Here is a 16,551-nt window from a genome sequence, read left to right as displayed (position 1 = left end):
ACCCTTGATGGCTTATGACATGCTCACATACTATCACACAGCCCCTCTGCCGTGGGGCTATGTGCTTTGCCAGGGTTTCCACCGCATCAACAAAACACCAAATGTTGGAATTTTGCGTGAAATAATGGTGTCACATCCCTCCAGAGTTCTAGACCCTTGTAGAATCTACGCCAAGGCTCATTGAAGTTGTTCTGGCGGCTCGTGTTGGACGAGAGCCCTATTATGTGAACTGCTATGGATTTTTATTTGATTGCCTGACTGTTTGGAACCTTTTTTCTGTGATTTTTTATTTATTTATTTATTTATTTTTCTCTCCTCCAGAATATCCCAAATCGTATCAGCCTGCCGATGGTGGGTCATGCCAAAGACTACCCTCTCTTCTTTGGAACGGCCATCTTTGCTTTCGAGGGGATAGGAGTGGTAATGTATTACTGTTCATGTTGAACATATGCCGCATAAATATTATTACTGTGTAATTACATGTTATTATAACATTACTACAGTTAGTACTGTGTAGTTTCATTGGTATAATGGCAACTTAAGGTGAAGTGTTACATAACATGTTACCTAATGTTGTTCCTCCATGTCCCAGGTCCTGCCCCTGGAGAACAAGATGCAGAAGCCTCAGAGTTTCAATATGGTTCTATATCTGGGAATGGGCATCGTCACCTTCCTCTATATCAGCTTGGGGACCATAGGGTACATCACCTTTGGAGAGGCCATAGGGGGAAGTGTCACCCTTAACTTACCCAACTGCTGGTGAGTTCTTCTTACAATGTCCTGAAGATATGGAGCTGTATAGAATCACATAGATGGTGCTGTATAGAATCACATAGGTACTGAAGAGATGGTGCTGTATAGAACCACATAGATGGTGCTGTATAGAACCACATAGATGGTGCTGTATAGAATCACATAGGTACTGAAGAGATGGTGCTGTATGGAATCACATAGATGGTGCTGTATAGAACCACATAGATGGTGCTGTATAGAACCACATAGATGGTGCTGTATAGAATCACATAGATGGTGCTGTATAGAATCACATAGATGGTGCTGTATAGAATCACATAGATGGTGCTGTATAGAACCACATAGATGGTGCTGTATAGAATCCCAGATGGTGCTGTATAGAATCCCAGATGGTGCTGTATAGAACCACATAGATGGTGCTGTATAGAACCACATAGATGGTGCTGTATAGAACCACATAGATGGTGCTGTATAGAATCACACAGGTACTGAAGAGATTGTGCTGTTTAGAATCACATAGGTACTGAAGAGATGGTGCTGTATAGAATCACATAGATGGTGCTGTATAGAACCACATAGATGGTGCTGTATAGAATCACATAGATGGTGCTGTATAGAACCACATAGATGGTGCTGTATAGAATCACACAGGTACTGAAGAGATGGTGCTGTATGGAATCACATAGATGGTGCTGTATAGAATCACATAGATGGTGCTGTATAGAATCACATAGATGGTGCTGTATAGAATCACATAGATGGTGCTGTATAGAATCACATAGATGGTGCTGTATAGAACCACATAGATGGTGCTGTATAGGATCACATAGGTACTGAAGAGATGGTGCTGTATAGGATCACATAGGTACTGAAGAGATGGTGCTGTATAGAATCACATAGGTACTGAAGAGATGGTGCTGTATAGAACCACATAGATGGTGCTGTATAGAACCACATAGATGGTGCTGTATAGAATCACACAGGTACTGAAGAGATGGTGCTGTATAGAATCACACAGGTACTGAAGAGATGGTGCTGTATAGAATCACATAGATGGTGCTGTATAGAATCACATAGATGGTGCTGTATAGAATCACATAGATGGTGCTGTATAGAACCACATAGATGGTGCTGTATAGAACCACATAGATGGTGCTGTATAGAACCACATAGATGGTGCTGTATAGAACCACATAGATGGTGCTGTATAGGATCACATAGGTACTGAAGAGATGGTGCTGTATAGGATCACATAGGTACTGAAGAGATGGTGCTGTATAGAATCACATAGGTACTGAAGAGATGGTGCTGTATAGAACCACATAGATGGTGCTGTATAGAACCACATAGATGGTGCTGTATAGAACCACATAGATGGTGCTGTATAGAATCACATAGATGGTGCTGTATAGAACCACATAGATGGTGCTGTATAGAACCACATAGATGGTGCTGTATAGAACCACATAGATGGTGCTGTATAGAATCACACAGGTACTGAAGAGATGGTGCTGTATAGAATCACATAGATGGTGCTGTATAGAACCACATAGATGGTGCTGTATAGAACCACATAGATGGTGCTGTATAGAACCACATAGATGGTGCTGTATAGAATCACACAGGTACTGAAGAGATGGTGCTGTATAGAATCACATAGGTACTGAAGAGATGGTGCTGTATAGAACCACATAGATGGTGCTGTATAGAATCACATAGATGGTGCTGTATAGAATCACATAGATGGTGCTGTATAGAATCACATAGATGGTGCTGTATAGAATCACATAGATGGTGCTGTATAGAATCACATAGGTACTGAAGAGATGGTGCTGTATAGAACCACGTAGGTACAGAAGAGATGGTGCTGTATAGAACCACATAGATGGTGCTGTATAGAATCACATAGATGGTGCTGTATAGAATCACATAGATGGTGCTGTATAGAATCACATAGATGGTGCTGTATAGAATCACATAGATGGTGCTGTATAGAATCACATAGGTACTGAAGAGATGGTGCTGTATAGAACCACGTAGGTACAGAAGAGATGGTGCTGTATAGAACCACATAGATGGTGCTGTATAGAATCACATAGGTACTGAAGAGATGGTGCTGTATAGAATCACATACAGTGGGGAGAACAAGTATTTGATACACTGCCGATTTTGCAGGTTTTCCTACTTACAAAGCATGTAGAGGTCTGTAATTTTTTATCATAGGTACACTTCAACTGTCAGAGACGGAATCTACAACAAAAATTCAGAATCACATTATGATTTTTTTAGTAATTCATTTGCATTTTATTGCATGACATAAGTATTTGATCACCTACCAACCAGTAAGAATTCCAGCTCTCACAGACCTGTTAGTTTTTCTTTAAGAAGCCCTCGTGTTCTCCACTCATTACCTGTATTAACTGCACCTGTTTGAACTAGTTACCTGTATTAAATACACCTGTCCACACACTCAATCAAACAGACTACAACCTCTCCACAATGGCCAAGACCAGAGAGCTGTGTAAGGACATCAGGGCTAAAATTGTCTCAGCTGTCCACTGTGCTGTGTCCACTGTGCTCTCGGAGCTGCTCTCAGCTGTCAATAGGGCCGGCATTGCAGGATAGGATAGGGGCCAAACACCTACACGCTCCCTACAGAAACACACTGACCGCATGGCTCTAAGTGACAGGAAGATGTGCTAACGACCACTCTGCTTCATCCACCTGGACACCTTCTGTTCTCACTATCTATAGACTGATACCTTCTGACTATCTATAGACGGATACCTTCTGTTCTGACTATCTATAGACTGATACCTTCTGTTCTCGCTATCTATAGACTGATACCTTCTGTTGTCACTATCTATAGACTGATACCTTCTGTTCTCACTATCTATAGACTGATACCTTCTGACTATCTATAGACTGATACCTTCTGTTCTGACTATCTATAGACTGATACCTTCTGTTCTCACTATCTATAGACTGATACCTTCTGTTCTGACTATCTATAGACTGATACCTTCTGTTCTCGCTATCTATAGACTGATACCTTCTGTTCTCACTATAGACTGATACCTTCTGTTCTCGCTATCTATAGACTGATACCTTCTGTTCTCGCTATCTATAGACTGATACCTTCTGTTCTGACTATCTATAGACTGATACCTTCTGTTCTCACTATCTATAGACTGATACCTTCTGTTCTGACTATCTATAGACTGATACCTTCTGACTATCTATAGACTGATACCTTCTGTTCTGACTATAGACTGATACCTTCTGTTCTGACTATCTATAGACTGATACCTTCTGTTCTGACTATCTATAGACTGATACCTTCTGTTCTGACTATCTATAGACTGATACCTTCTGTTCTGACTATCTATAGACTGATACCTTCTGTTCTCACTATCTATAGACTGATACCTTCTGACTATCTATAGACTGATACCTTCTGTTCTGACTATAGACTGATACCTTCTGTTCTGACTATAGACTGATACCTTCTGTTCTCACTATCTATAGACTGATACCTTCTGTTCTCACTATCTATAGACTGATACCTTCTGTTCTCGCTATCTATAGACTGATACCTTCTGACTATCTATAGACTGATACCTTCTGACTATCTATAGACTGATACCTTCTGACTATCTATAGACTGATACCTTCTGACTATCTATAGACTGATACCTTCTGTTCTGACTATCTATAGACTGATACCTTCTGTTCTGACTATCTATAGACTGATACCTTCTGTTCTGACTATCTATAGACTGATACCTTCTGTTCTCACTATCTATAGACTGATACCTTCTGACTATCTATAGACTGATACCTTCTGACTATCTATAGACTGATACCTTCTGTTCTGACTATAGACTGATACCTTCTGTTCTCACTATCTATAGACTGATACCTTCTGTTCTCACTATCTATAGACTGATACCTTCTGTTCTCACTATCTATAGACTGATACCTTCTGTTCTCGCTATCTATAGACTGATACCTTCTGTTCTCGCTATCTATAGACTGATACCTTCTGACTATCTATAGACTGATACCTTCTGACTATCTATAGACTGATACCTTCTGACTATCTATAGACTGATACCTTCTGTTCTCGCTATCTATAGACTGATACCTTCTGTTCTCGCTATCTATAGACTGATACCTTCTGACTATCTATAGACTGATACCTTCTGTTCTCGCTATCTATAGACTGATACCTTCTGTTCTCGCTATCTATAGACTGATACCTTCTGTTCTCGCTATCTATAGACTGATACCTTCTGTTCTCGCTATCTATAGACTGATACCTTCTGTTCTCGCTATCTATAGACTGATACCTTCTGTTCTCGCTATCTATAGACTGATACCTTCTGTTCTCGCTATCTATAGACTGATACCTTCTGTTCTCGCTATCTATAGACTGATACCTTCTGACTATCTATAGACTGATACCTTCTGACTATCTATAGACTGATACCTTCTGACTATCTATAGACTGATACCTTCTGACTATCTATAGACTGATACCTTCTGTTCTCACTATCTATAGACTGATACCTTCTGTTCTGACTATCTATAGACTGATACCTTCTGTTCTGACTATCTATAGACTGATACCTTCTGTTCTCACTATCTATAGACTGATACCTTCTGTTCTGACTATCTATAGACTGATACCTTCTGTTCTCGCTATCTATAGACTGATACCTTCTGTTCTGACTATAGACTGATACCTTCTGTTCTGACTATAGACTGATACCTTCTGTTCTCACTATCTATAGACTGATACCTTCTGTTCTCGCTATCTATAGACTGATACCTTCTGTTCTGACTATAGACTGATACCTTCTGTTCTCACTATCTATAGACTGATACCTTCTGTTCTCGCTATCTATAGACTGATACCTTCTGTTCTCGCTATCTATAGACTGATACCTTCTGACTATCTATAGACTGATACCTTCTGACTATCTATAGACTGATACCTTCTGACTATCTATAGACTGATACCTTCTGTTCTGACTATCTATAGACTGATACATTCTGTTCTCACTATCTATAGACTGATACATTCTGTTCTCACTATCTATAGACTGATACCTTCTGTTCTGACTATCTATAGACTGATACCTTCTGTTCTGACTATCTATAGACTGATACCTTCTGTTCTCACTATCTATAGACTGATACCTTCTGACTATCTATAGACTGATACCTTCTGTTCTGACTATAGACTGATACCTTCTGTTCTCGCTATCTATAGACTGATACCTTCTGTTCTCGCTATCTATAGACTGATACCTTCTGTTCTCGCTATCTATAGACTGATACCTTCTGTTCTCGCTATCTATAGACTGATACCTTCTGTTCTGACTATCTATAGACTGATACCTTCTGTTCTCGCTATCTATAGACTGATACCTTCTGTTCTCGCTATCTGTAGACTGATACCTTCTGTTCTCGCTATCTATAGACTGATACCTTCTGTTCTCGCTATCTATAGACTGACTGGAGACTCTTTTTACCTGGTCATGATGGAAAGCAATGACTCAATGTTCTGTGAAAACAATGAGAGAGAGAAACAATGAGTCTCAGTACCTTTTTTAATGACCCCTGTTTTTCAGTGAGCTGACTGATCAGTGGAATTGATTGGATGTTAAATGGATCTAGCCAGGTCAGCAGGTCATGAGCCTGTAGGAAAGTGGCAGACAATGATGAGCTGTTTGTTTAGCCTCATGCAAACCAGACTTGATAGGAAAATAGCTGCAGCATTAGTTTCCTCAATCACTGACTTGTGGCCATTCATATCAGACTACATTAGTGTTATTCAGGGGTTCATTCTAGAGGTCGACCGATTATGATTTTTCAACGCCGATACCGATTATTGGAGGACAAAAAAAGCCGATACCGATTAATCGGCCGATTTATTAAAAAAAATATATATATATATCATACACACACACACATTTTTGTAATAATGACAATTGCAACAATACTGAATGAACAATGAACACTTATTTTAACTTAATATAATACATAAATACACACACGCACACAGCTCTGAAGTGACAATGATACTGAAGAGTCTGCTTAGAAGACAAATACTCTCAACTGTTTGAATAAAAATAGAGTTTAAGTTACCTGTGATGAATGTTGAAAACAAAAACTTAATTTCTATATGCAGGAAATCCTATTTTAATAATGGGCATGGTAAGAATTGATTACCAAAGTGCGAGTCATAATTCCCATGACACCTAGCAAAATCTGAAAAGCGTTTCCTTCATTTATTGCATAGGATATTTTTTAGATTCACTTAAAATAAGGTCTGTGTTTCGTGTAGGCTTACACCGCCAATTTTATAACTGTAGATATCCATAGGACAAGGTAACTATGATCAATATTGGCTAAATATAAACTAAGATTTTTTTTTTGTAGAATGGATTTATGAAAATATGTTGATCAACGTTACCTTATCCTAGTGAGATTTACACGGGTATCAAAACGTTGAGGCGGTTTAAGCACGAAACACAGACCTTATTTGAAGTAGATCAAGACATTCTCTATGGAAGACATGAACGGTAAAATAACGAAGGAACCCCTGTCAAGTTCAGCCGCAAGTTATTACAGGAATTATAACACGTCGACTATTTCTCTCTAAACCATATACCTTTGACTAATCCGGAAACTATCACCTCGAAAACAAAACGTTTATTCCGTTCCGTATTTTATCTAACGGGTGTCATCCATGAGTCTAAATATTCCTGTTACATTGCACAACCTTCAATGTTATATCATAATTAGTTCGCAAAGAGCCAGACTGTTGCATATACCCTGACTCTGCGTGCAATGAACGCAAGAGAAATGACACAATTTCACCTGGTTAATATTGCCTGCTAACCTGGATGTTTTTTTGCTAAATATGCAGGTTTAAAAATATATACTTGTGTATTGATTTTAAGAAAGGCATTGATGTTTATGGTTAAGTACACATTGGAGCGATGACAGTCATTGATTGATTGTTTTTTATAAGATAAGTTTAATGCTAGCTAGCAACTTACCTTAGCTTACTGCATTCGCTAACAGGCAGGCTCTTCGTGGAGTGCAATGTAATCAGGTGGTTAGAGCGTTGGACTAGTTAACTGCAAGGTTGCAAGATTGAATCCCCCGAGCTGACAAGGTAAAAATCTGTCGTTCTGCCTCGTTAGGCCGTCGTTGAAAATAAGAATGTGTTCTTAACTGACTTGCCTCGTTAAATAAAGATTAAATAAAGGTGTAAAAAAAAAAAAAAAAAAAATCAAGTCAGGCGCCCAAAAATACCGATTTCCGATTGTTATGAAAAGTGAAATCGGCCCCGATTTAATCGGTCGACCTCTAGTTCATTCATATCAGACTACATTAGTGTTATTCAGGGGTTCACTCACATCAGACTACATTAGTGTCGTTCAGGGGTTCACTCACATCAGACTACATTAGTGTCGTTCAGGGGTTCACTCACATCAGACTACATTAGTGTCGTTCAGGGGTTCACTCACATCAGACTACATTAGTGTCGTTCAGGGGTTCACTCACATCAGACTACATTAGTGTCGTTCAGGGGTTCACTCACATCAGACTACATTAGTGTCGTTCAGGGGTTCACTCACATCAGACTACATTAGTGTCGTTCAGGGGTTCACTCACATCAGACTACATTAGTGTCGTTCAGGGGTTCACTCACATCAGACTACATTAGTGTCGTTCAGGGGTTCACTCATATCAGACTACATTAGTGTCGTTCAGGGGTTCACTCACATCAGACTACATTAGTGTCGTTCAGGGGTTCACTCATATCAGACTACTCCCAACTTGAGTTGCAGCTGTCAAAAATGCATAGGATTGTAACCACCGTCGGTTTCTCTGTCTGCGTGATGTATCATTGATAAAATGCTGTAGCGTTAACTATTACTAAATATGGTTCCTCTTCTTAAAAGTCCAGTCATACTGTAGTACAGTGTGAGGTGTACTTTGAGTCGCAGAGCTTGCTGTTTAATGCTCCTTTGAAACACTAGAGGGCATCTTTGAGCACATCTGTGCCGTCTAGTCTTTGTTACCGTTCTTTTAGTAAGAGAAACACAAAGATGTTGAACAGCAACTGTTTTCTTCTTTCTATTGGACATAGTGTATATATCATGACCTATTGTAAGGTTGTCTTGATTATTATGTGGATTATAATACATTGACTTATTTCTAGAGGGTTGACGCATTTTCGTCAGGGCAAATCGAGGTTTGTTATATTGAGTTATAAATGTCTAACTTTATTCTTGTCAGGTGGACTGTTGTCATCTGGTGGTCTGATTTTTAATTTTGTTAAAGCATTTTAGTTATAAAAATAAGTAACTACATTGCAGTAACCATACAGTATTATGTTGTAGACGTTGCAGTAACCATACAGTTTATGTTGTAGACATTGCAGTAACCATACAGTATTATGTGGTCATACAGTATTATGTGGGAGACATTGCAGTAACCATACAGTATTATGTGGGAGACATTGCAGTAACCATACAGTATTATGTGGGAGACATTGCAGTAACCATACAGTATTATGTGGGAGACATTGCAGTAACCATACAGTATTATGTGGGAGACATTGCAGTAACCATACAGTATTATGTGGGAGACATTGCAGTAACCATACAGTATTATGTGGGAGACATTGCAGTAACCATACAGTATTATGTGGGAGACATTGCAGTAACCATACAGTATTATGCAGGTTGAAAGAGGAGTTTTGATTTAATATTACCGTTATAGCAACATTCTCGTTCAACAACTCTAAATTGCTTTTGCATGCCCTTCAAATGTGTAACTTGAAATAACATGATAGAGGTTCGTTAAATGATCAAAAGGAACATGTGATTATTTATTAGCCTAGTGGATGTAAGTATTTTAGGTATATCATGCGAATTAGGCCTCATGTAAAATCATTATCAAAAGATTATTTATGACATCCTGTTGGTCTAGATTATTTATGACATCCTGTTGGTCTAGATTATTTAAAACAGGGCTGCCCAACCCTCTTCCTGGAGATCTACTGTCCTGTAGGTTTTCAGTCCAACCCTAATTTAGCATATCTGATTCAGCTAGTTAAGGTCTTGTTGAGCAGCTAATTAGTAGAGTCAGATATGCTAAATTAGGGTTGGACTGAAAACCCACAGGACAGTAGATCACCAGGAAGAGGGTTGGACTGAAAACCCACAGGACAGAAGATCTCCAGGAAGAGGGTTGGACTGAAAACCCACAGGACAGTAGATCACCAGGAAGAGGGTTGGACTGAAAACCCACAGGACAGAAGATCACCAGGAAGAGGGTTGGACTGAAAACCCACAGGACAGTAGATCTCCGGGAAGAGGGTTGGACTGAAAACCCACAGGACAGTAGATCTCCAGGAAGAGGGTTGGACTGAAAACCCACAGGACAGTAGATCTCCGGGAAGAGGGTTGGACTGAAAACCCACAGGACAGTAGATCTCCAGGAAGAGGGTTGGACTGGAAACCCACAGGACAGTAGATCTCCGGGAAGAGGGTTGGACTGAAAACCCACAGAACAGTAGATCTCCGGGAAGAGGGTTGGACTGAAAACCCACAGAACAGTAGATCACCAGGAAGAGGGTTGGACTGAAAACCCACAGGACGGTAGATCTCCAGGAACAGGGTTGGGCTGCCCTGATTTATGAGATCCTGTTGGTCTAGATTATTTATGGGTTGATCATATAGAAGTATAAAAACCATTCTTAGGCCCGTAGTAAATGAAATTAGATTACCAAGTACATTTTTCATTAGTTTGTAATAACTCATGCCTTCTGGGAATGTTATGAAGTCCAAAAGTTATGGGCGGAGTTAAGAAGTTGGCTGTCAGAAGTATTAAAATAGAAAGGTCATTTTATTCCGTCTGTATCGGCATTTCAAGACATGGCATATGAAGGTGCAATCGATGGGTTGGATGGTACTGTTCTTGTCAATCATCTTGAAAAACATATTCTTCAACTGAATATCAACCAATCCTCCATCATTAACACAATGGAAATGTCAAATGCTTTTATTATCTAAATGTTGAAAGTGTGTGGGTGACCGAGAGAAACAAAATGGTGCAGTTTGAGGCCATGTGATGGAGATGGGGGTGTGAGAAGGTGTGATGTTGTCATGTGTATATTTTGTATTGTAAAAAAAATAATAACATTGGAAAAATGACAGCTCACAACCATGGTGGCTGTGTGTCTGCCTTTGACTTTAACCTGTCTCTGTCTCTCTCTCTGTCTCTCTATCTAGGATGTATCAGATTGTAAAACTGCTCTACTGTTTCGGTATCTACATCACCTTTGCCCTTCAGTTCTACGTGCCAGCTGAGATCATGATTCCTCCAGCGGTGTCCCGCGTCTCAGAGAGATGGAAACTCCCGGTTGATCTTCTGATCCGAACTGCGCTCGTCTTTTTTACCTGTGAGTATGACGTCTGACGCCCCGCCCCCAGGGCAGTCTACCACCCCCAACGCCTCAGTGTGTAGTAGTACATCTGGCTAGAGTCTGAAGACAGACTCACAGGTGAAGTGATGACGCCCCCAGGCCAGTCTACCATCCCCAACGCCTCAGTGTGTAGTAGTGCATCTGGCTAGAGTCTGAAGAAAGACTCACAGGTGAAGTGATGACGCCCCCAGGCCAGTCTACCATCCCCAACGCCTCAGTGTGTAGTAGTGCATCTGTCTAGAGTCTGAAGACATCACTTCACCTGTGAGTCTGACTGAAGTCTCAAGCCCCTAAGCCGGGGGTAGTAGGGACAATTTTTGTTGGCGCGGATAGTCGCGGGGGCCTGAACATAATTATAGAATCATTTGAAAACTGCAAATTGACCAAAACTAAGCCCAATAAGAGATTGCTGACCCCTGCCTGTTGCCGACCCCTGCCCTAGTCAGTGGGAAGTCCCTTGGCTTTGCTCAGTTTGGCCTGGTGGCCAGCTCTAGGAAGAGTATTGGTGGTTCCAAACTTCTTCCATTTAAGGCCACTGTGTTGTTGGGGACCTTCAATGCTGCAAACATTTTTTGGGTACCCTTCTCCAGATCTGTGCCTAGAAACAATCCTGTCTCTGAGCTCTACGGACAATTCCTTTGACCTCTTGTCTTGGTTTTTGCTCTGACATGCACTGTCAACTGTGGGACCTTTAAATAGACAGGTGTGTGTTTTTCTAAATCATGTCCAATCAATTGAATTTACCACAGGTGGACTCCAAGTTGTAGAAACATCTCAAGGATGATCAATGGAAACAGGATTCACCTGAGCTCAATTTGGAGTCTCATAGCAAAGCGTCTGAATACTAATGTAAATAAGGTATTTTTGTTTTTAATAAATTTGCAAAAATTTGGACTCCATCATTCTTAAATGGTAGGAGTTTGGAACCACCAAGACTCTTCCTAGAGCTGGCCGACAGGCCAAACTGAGCAATCGGGAGAGAAGGGCCTTGGTCAGGGACGTGACCAAGAATGCGATGGTCACTCTGACAGAGCTCTAAAGTTCCTCTGTGGAGATGGGAGAACCTTCCAGAAGGACAAGCAGCACTCCACCAATCAGGCCTTGATGATAGTGGCCAGGTGGAAGCCACTCCTCAGTAAAAGCCACATGACAGCCCGCTTGGAGTTTTCCAAAAGGCATCTAAAGACTCTTAGACCATGAGAAACAAGATTCTCTGGTCTGGTGAAACTCTTTGGCCTGAATGCCAAGTGTCACTTCTGGAGGAATGCTGGCACCATCCCTACAGTGGTGCATGGTGGTGGCAGCATCATGCTGTTGGGATGTTTTTCAGCGGCAGGGACTGGAAGACTAGTCAGGATCGAGGCAAAGTACAGAGATCCTTGATGAAAACCTGCTCCAGTGCGCTCAGGACCTCCAACTGAGGCGAAGGATCACCTTCCAACAGGACAACGACCCTATAAGCACACAGACAATACAACGCAGGAGTGCCTTCGTGACAAGTCTCTGAATGTCCTTGAGTGGCCCAGCCAGAGCACAGCCTTGAACCCGATCAAATCTCTGGAGAGACTTGAAAATAACTGTGCAGCAACGCTCCCCATCTAACCGGACAGATCTTGAGAGGTTCTGCAAAGAAGAATGGGAGAATCTTCCCAAATACGGTGTGCCAAGCTTGTAGCGTCATACTCGGTACTCAGTTGAGTCTTCTTGGGTAAAGGGTCTGAATACTTATGTAAATGTGGTGTGTATGTATGTATGTATGTATGTATGTATGTATGTGTATGTATATATATACATACATACATACATACATACATACATACATACATACATACATACATACATGCACATTTGTGGCCTGCTGGAGGTCATTTTGCAGGGCTCTGGCAGTGCTCCTCATTGCACAAAGGCGGAGGTAGCGGTCCTGCTGCTGGGTTGTTGCCCTCCTACGGCCTCCTCCACGTCTCCTGATGTACTGGCCTGTCTCCTGGTAGCGCCTCCATGCTCTGGACACTACGCTGACAGACACAGCAAACCTTCTTGCCACAGCTCGCATTGATGTGCCATCCTGGATGAACTGCACTACCTGAGCCACTTGTGTGGGTTGTAGACTCCGTCTCATGCTACCTCTAGAGTGAAAGCACCGCCAGCATTCAAAAGTGACCAAAACATCAGCCAGGAAGCATAGGAACTGAGAAGTGGTCTGTGGTCACCACCTGCAGAATCACTCCTTTTTTGGGGGTCTTGCTAATTGCCTATAATTTCCACCTTTTGTCTATTCCATTTGCACAACAGCATGTGAAATTTATTGTCAATCAGTGTTGCTTCCTAAGTGGACAATTTGATTTCACAGAAGTGTGATTGATTTGGAGTTACATTGTGTTGTTTAAGTGTTCCCTTTATTTTTTTGAGCAGTGTATATGTTAACATAATAGTTTTCTTTTTTAAACAGTTTTTGCTTTGTCAATATGTGGTCGTGTGTGGATTGATGAGGCGGGTGGGGAAAGATTCAATAAATCTTATAGTAAGGCTGTAACATATATATATATATATATTTTTTTTTTTTAAGTCAAGGGGGATCTGTATATCAGATCTTTTGAAAAACACTGTCATCTCGGTCCTTCCATGCCCCTGACATTTTCCATGCAATGATCAATGTGCTCAATGTGAACGATAATCACGTTACCTCAATGTTCTCAACTTCAGGCTCTGTTCTTTCATTCAAAATGGCACTTAACTACATGGCACTGTTTCCTTAACCTTTTTCAATTAACGATCAGTCCATATATCTGAATGGCCAGATGTGACGTCAAGGTGGTGGGAAAATGTCAAGAAGCAACGCTTTTATTCTCGCAGATCCATGGTCATTTCAGACTGCTTCCATTCTGATTGAAGACTTCAAATTAACTTTTTTTAGTTCACTGAAGTAGGCTGGCCCACTGGACCTCACCACCACTAGCAGTCGGACTGGACCCCACCACCACTAGCAGTCGGACTGGACCCCACCACCACTAGCAGTCGGACTGGACCCCACCACCACTAGCAGTCGGACTGGACCCCACCACCACTAGCAGTCGGACTGGACCCCACCACCACTAGCAGTCGGACTGGACCCCACCACCACTAGCAGTCGGACTGGACCCCACCACCACTAGCAGTCGGACTGGACCCCACCACCACTAGCAGTCGGACTGGACCCCACCAGTGATCCCTCATGTGTTCTGCTGTCAACTAATGCACAATGTCTTAAAGCTTTTCTGTTGTCCAAAATGGCTGGAGTTTGTAGGCCTCGGCCAAATTAGTGCTGCTAGCAGACGTTGGAAGGGATCTTTTCTGATTTGAAACCAGGTGGTTCATCACATTTTTAAATAAACAAACAAATGGATAAGTTGTAAAAAAAAAAAAGGAAAGCGATGATTCCCAGGGTACTAAACCTGTCTGTGGAACAGGCCTCAGGATGATGAGGCTAGCGTGTCTGTTGATGGAAACAGGAGAGGAAGTTGCGTGAGCCTCCTAAGTCCTCTACCTTGTGTGCGAGTACAGGGGCAGAGAGCCATAACACGAGACCAGAGGGGTGTACTGCTATCCTGGGCCTGGTCGACCCGCCTGAGGAGGATATTGTCCACACAGACATACTCACCTTGTCACCGCCTTACAGAGCAACAGGACCCTCTGTTCTCAAACCCAGCCCCTCCTCATTTGTCACCTGTTCCTATCTCACAAAAGAGAAAGTACCCCAAACTCAGTGACACCTGCGTTTAAAGAACACGGAAGGTCTCTGAAGGTTCCGAGAATACAGGGAGAAAAGGGTGAAGGCCCCTCCAATGACCTATCTAGTGTGTGTTTTCAGTTCTACTGTGGATGGACATTCCTATGTTGAGGTTGTCAGTAATAGCAATGCATCTGATCTGATGAAAATGATATGTTGTGTTGGTTGGGTACTCATGACCTCAGACTGGGGGGCGAAGGTTCAACTTCCAACAGGACAATGACACTAAGCACACAGCCAAGACAACGCAGGAGTGGCTTCGGGACAAGTCTCTGAATGTCGTTGAGTGGTCCAGCCAGAGCCCGGACTTGAACCTGATCGAACATCTCTGGAGAGACCTGAAAATAGCTGTGCAGCGACGCTCCCCATCCAACCTGACAGAGCTTGAGAGGATCTGCAGAGAAGAATGGGAGAATCTCCCCAAATAGGGTGTGCCAAGCTTGTAGCATCATACTCAAGAAGACTCGAGGCTGCCAAAGGTGCTTCAACAAAGTACTGAGTAAAGGGTCTGAACACTTATGTAAATGTGACATACATGCGATAAAATTTCTAAAAACCAGTTGTGCTGGTTGGGTACTTCTCAAAAGCATTTACTGACCATGTGTCCATTGATGATACTATGATTAGTGGGTGGCGCTTGTTTGTCCATTTTAGAGAATGTATCTGCATTTGAAAAATTGTGCATATTGCAAGCAACCTGGACTGATTTTTCACTTCTGCTTGGGTGAAAATGGAAGAAGTTCAAGATTACGGTCAATCACCCTCGGTCTGGGGCTCCATGCAAAATCTCACCTCGTGGGGCATCAATGATCATGAGGAAGGTGAGGGATCAGCCCAGAACTACACGTCAGGACCTGGTCAATGACCTGAAGAGAGCTGGGACCACAGTCTCAAAGAAAACCACTAGTAACACACTACGCCGTCATGGATTAAAATCCTGCAGCGCACGCAAGGTCCCCCTGCTCAAGCCAGCGCATGTCCAGGCCCATCTGAAGTTTGCCAATGACCATCTGGATGATCCAGAGGAGGAATGGGAGAAGGTCATGTGGTCTGATGAGACAAAAATAGAGATGACAAACAATCCCTTTTCTACAGCTACCCTACTCAGATGCTCCGTAAGAAGCATCTCAAGGTCCTGGAGTGGCCTAGCCAGTCTCCAGACCTGAACCCAATAGAAAATCTTTGAAGGGAGCTGAAAGTCCGTATTGCCCAGCGACAGCCCCGAAACCTGAAGGATCTGGAGAAGGTCTGTATGGAGGAGTAGGCCAAAATCTCTGCTGCAGTGTGTGCAAACCTGGTCAAGAACTACAGGAAACATATGATCTCTGTAATTGCAAATAAAGGTTTCTGTACCAAATTAAGTTCTGCTTTTCTGATGTATCAAATACTTATGTCATGCAATAAAATGCAAATTAATTACTTAAAAATCATACAATGTGATTTTCTGGATTTTTGTACATTTGATAAAAATTACAGACCTCTACATGCTTTGTAAGTAGGAAAATCAGCAGTGTCT

General features: G+C 41.8%; 1 protein-coding gene across 3 annotated transcripts in view; it reads left to right on the top strand.

The window, feature by feature from the left end:
- The window catches only part of LOC129858482 (proton-coupled amino acid transporter 1-like), a 45,394-nt gene that overhangs the window by 23,360 nt on the left and 5,483 nt on the right, over nucleotides 1-16,551 (top strand). For all 3 annotated transcript variants that reach the window (XM_055927746.1, XM_055927744.1, XM_055927745.1), the window contains 3 exons: nucleotides 322-420; nucleotides 593-759; nucleotides 11,076-11,245. In XM_055927746.1, the coding sequence (XP_055783721.1) occupies nucleotides 322-420; nucleotides 593-759; nucleotides 11,076-11,245 (436 nt within the window). The remainder of the gene's footprint in view (nucleotides 1-321; nucleotides 421-592; nucleotides 760-11,075; nucleotides 11,246-16,551) is intronic.

Source organism: Salvelinus fontinalis, chromosome 6 (assembly GCF_029448725.1).
Source record: "Salvelinus fontinalis isolate EN_2023a chromosome 6, ASM2944872v1, whole genome shotgun sequence".
Classification (NCBI taxonomy): Eukaryota; Metazoa; Chordata; class Actinopteri; order Salmoniformes; family Salmonidae; genus Salvelinus; species Salvelinus fontinalis.
Note: the sequence above shows the minus strand (reverse complement) of the source record. Positions and strands in the feature narration are given on the sequence as shown.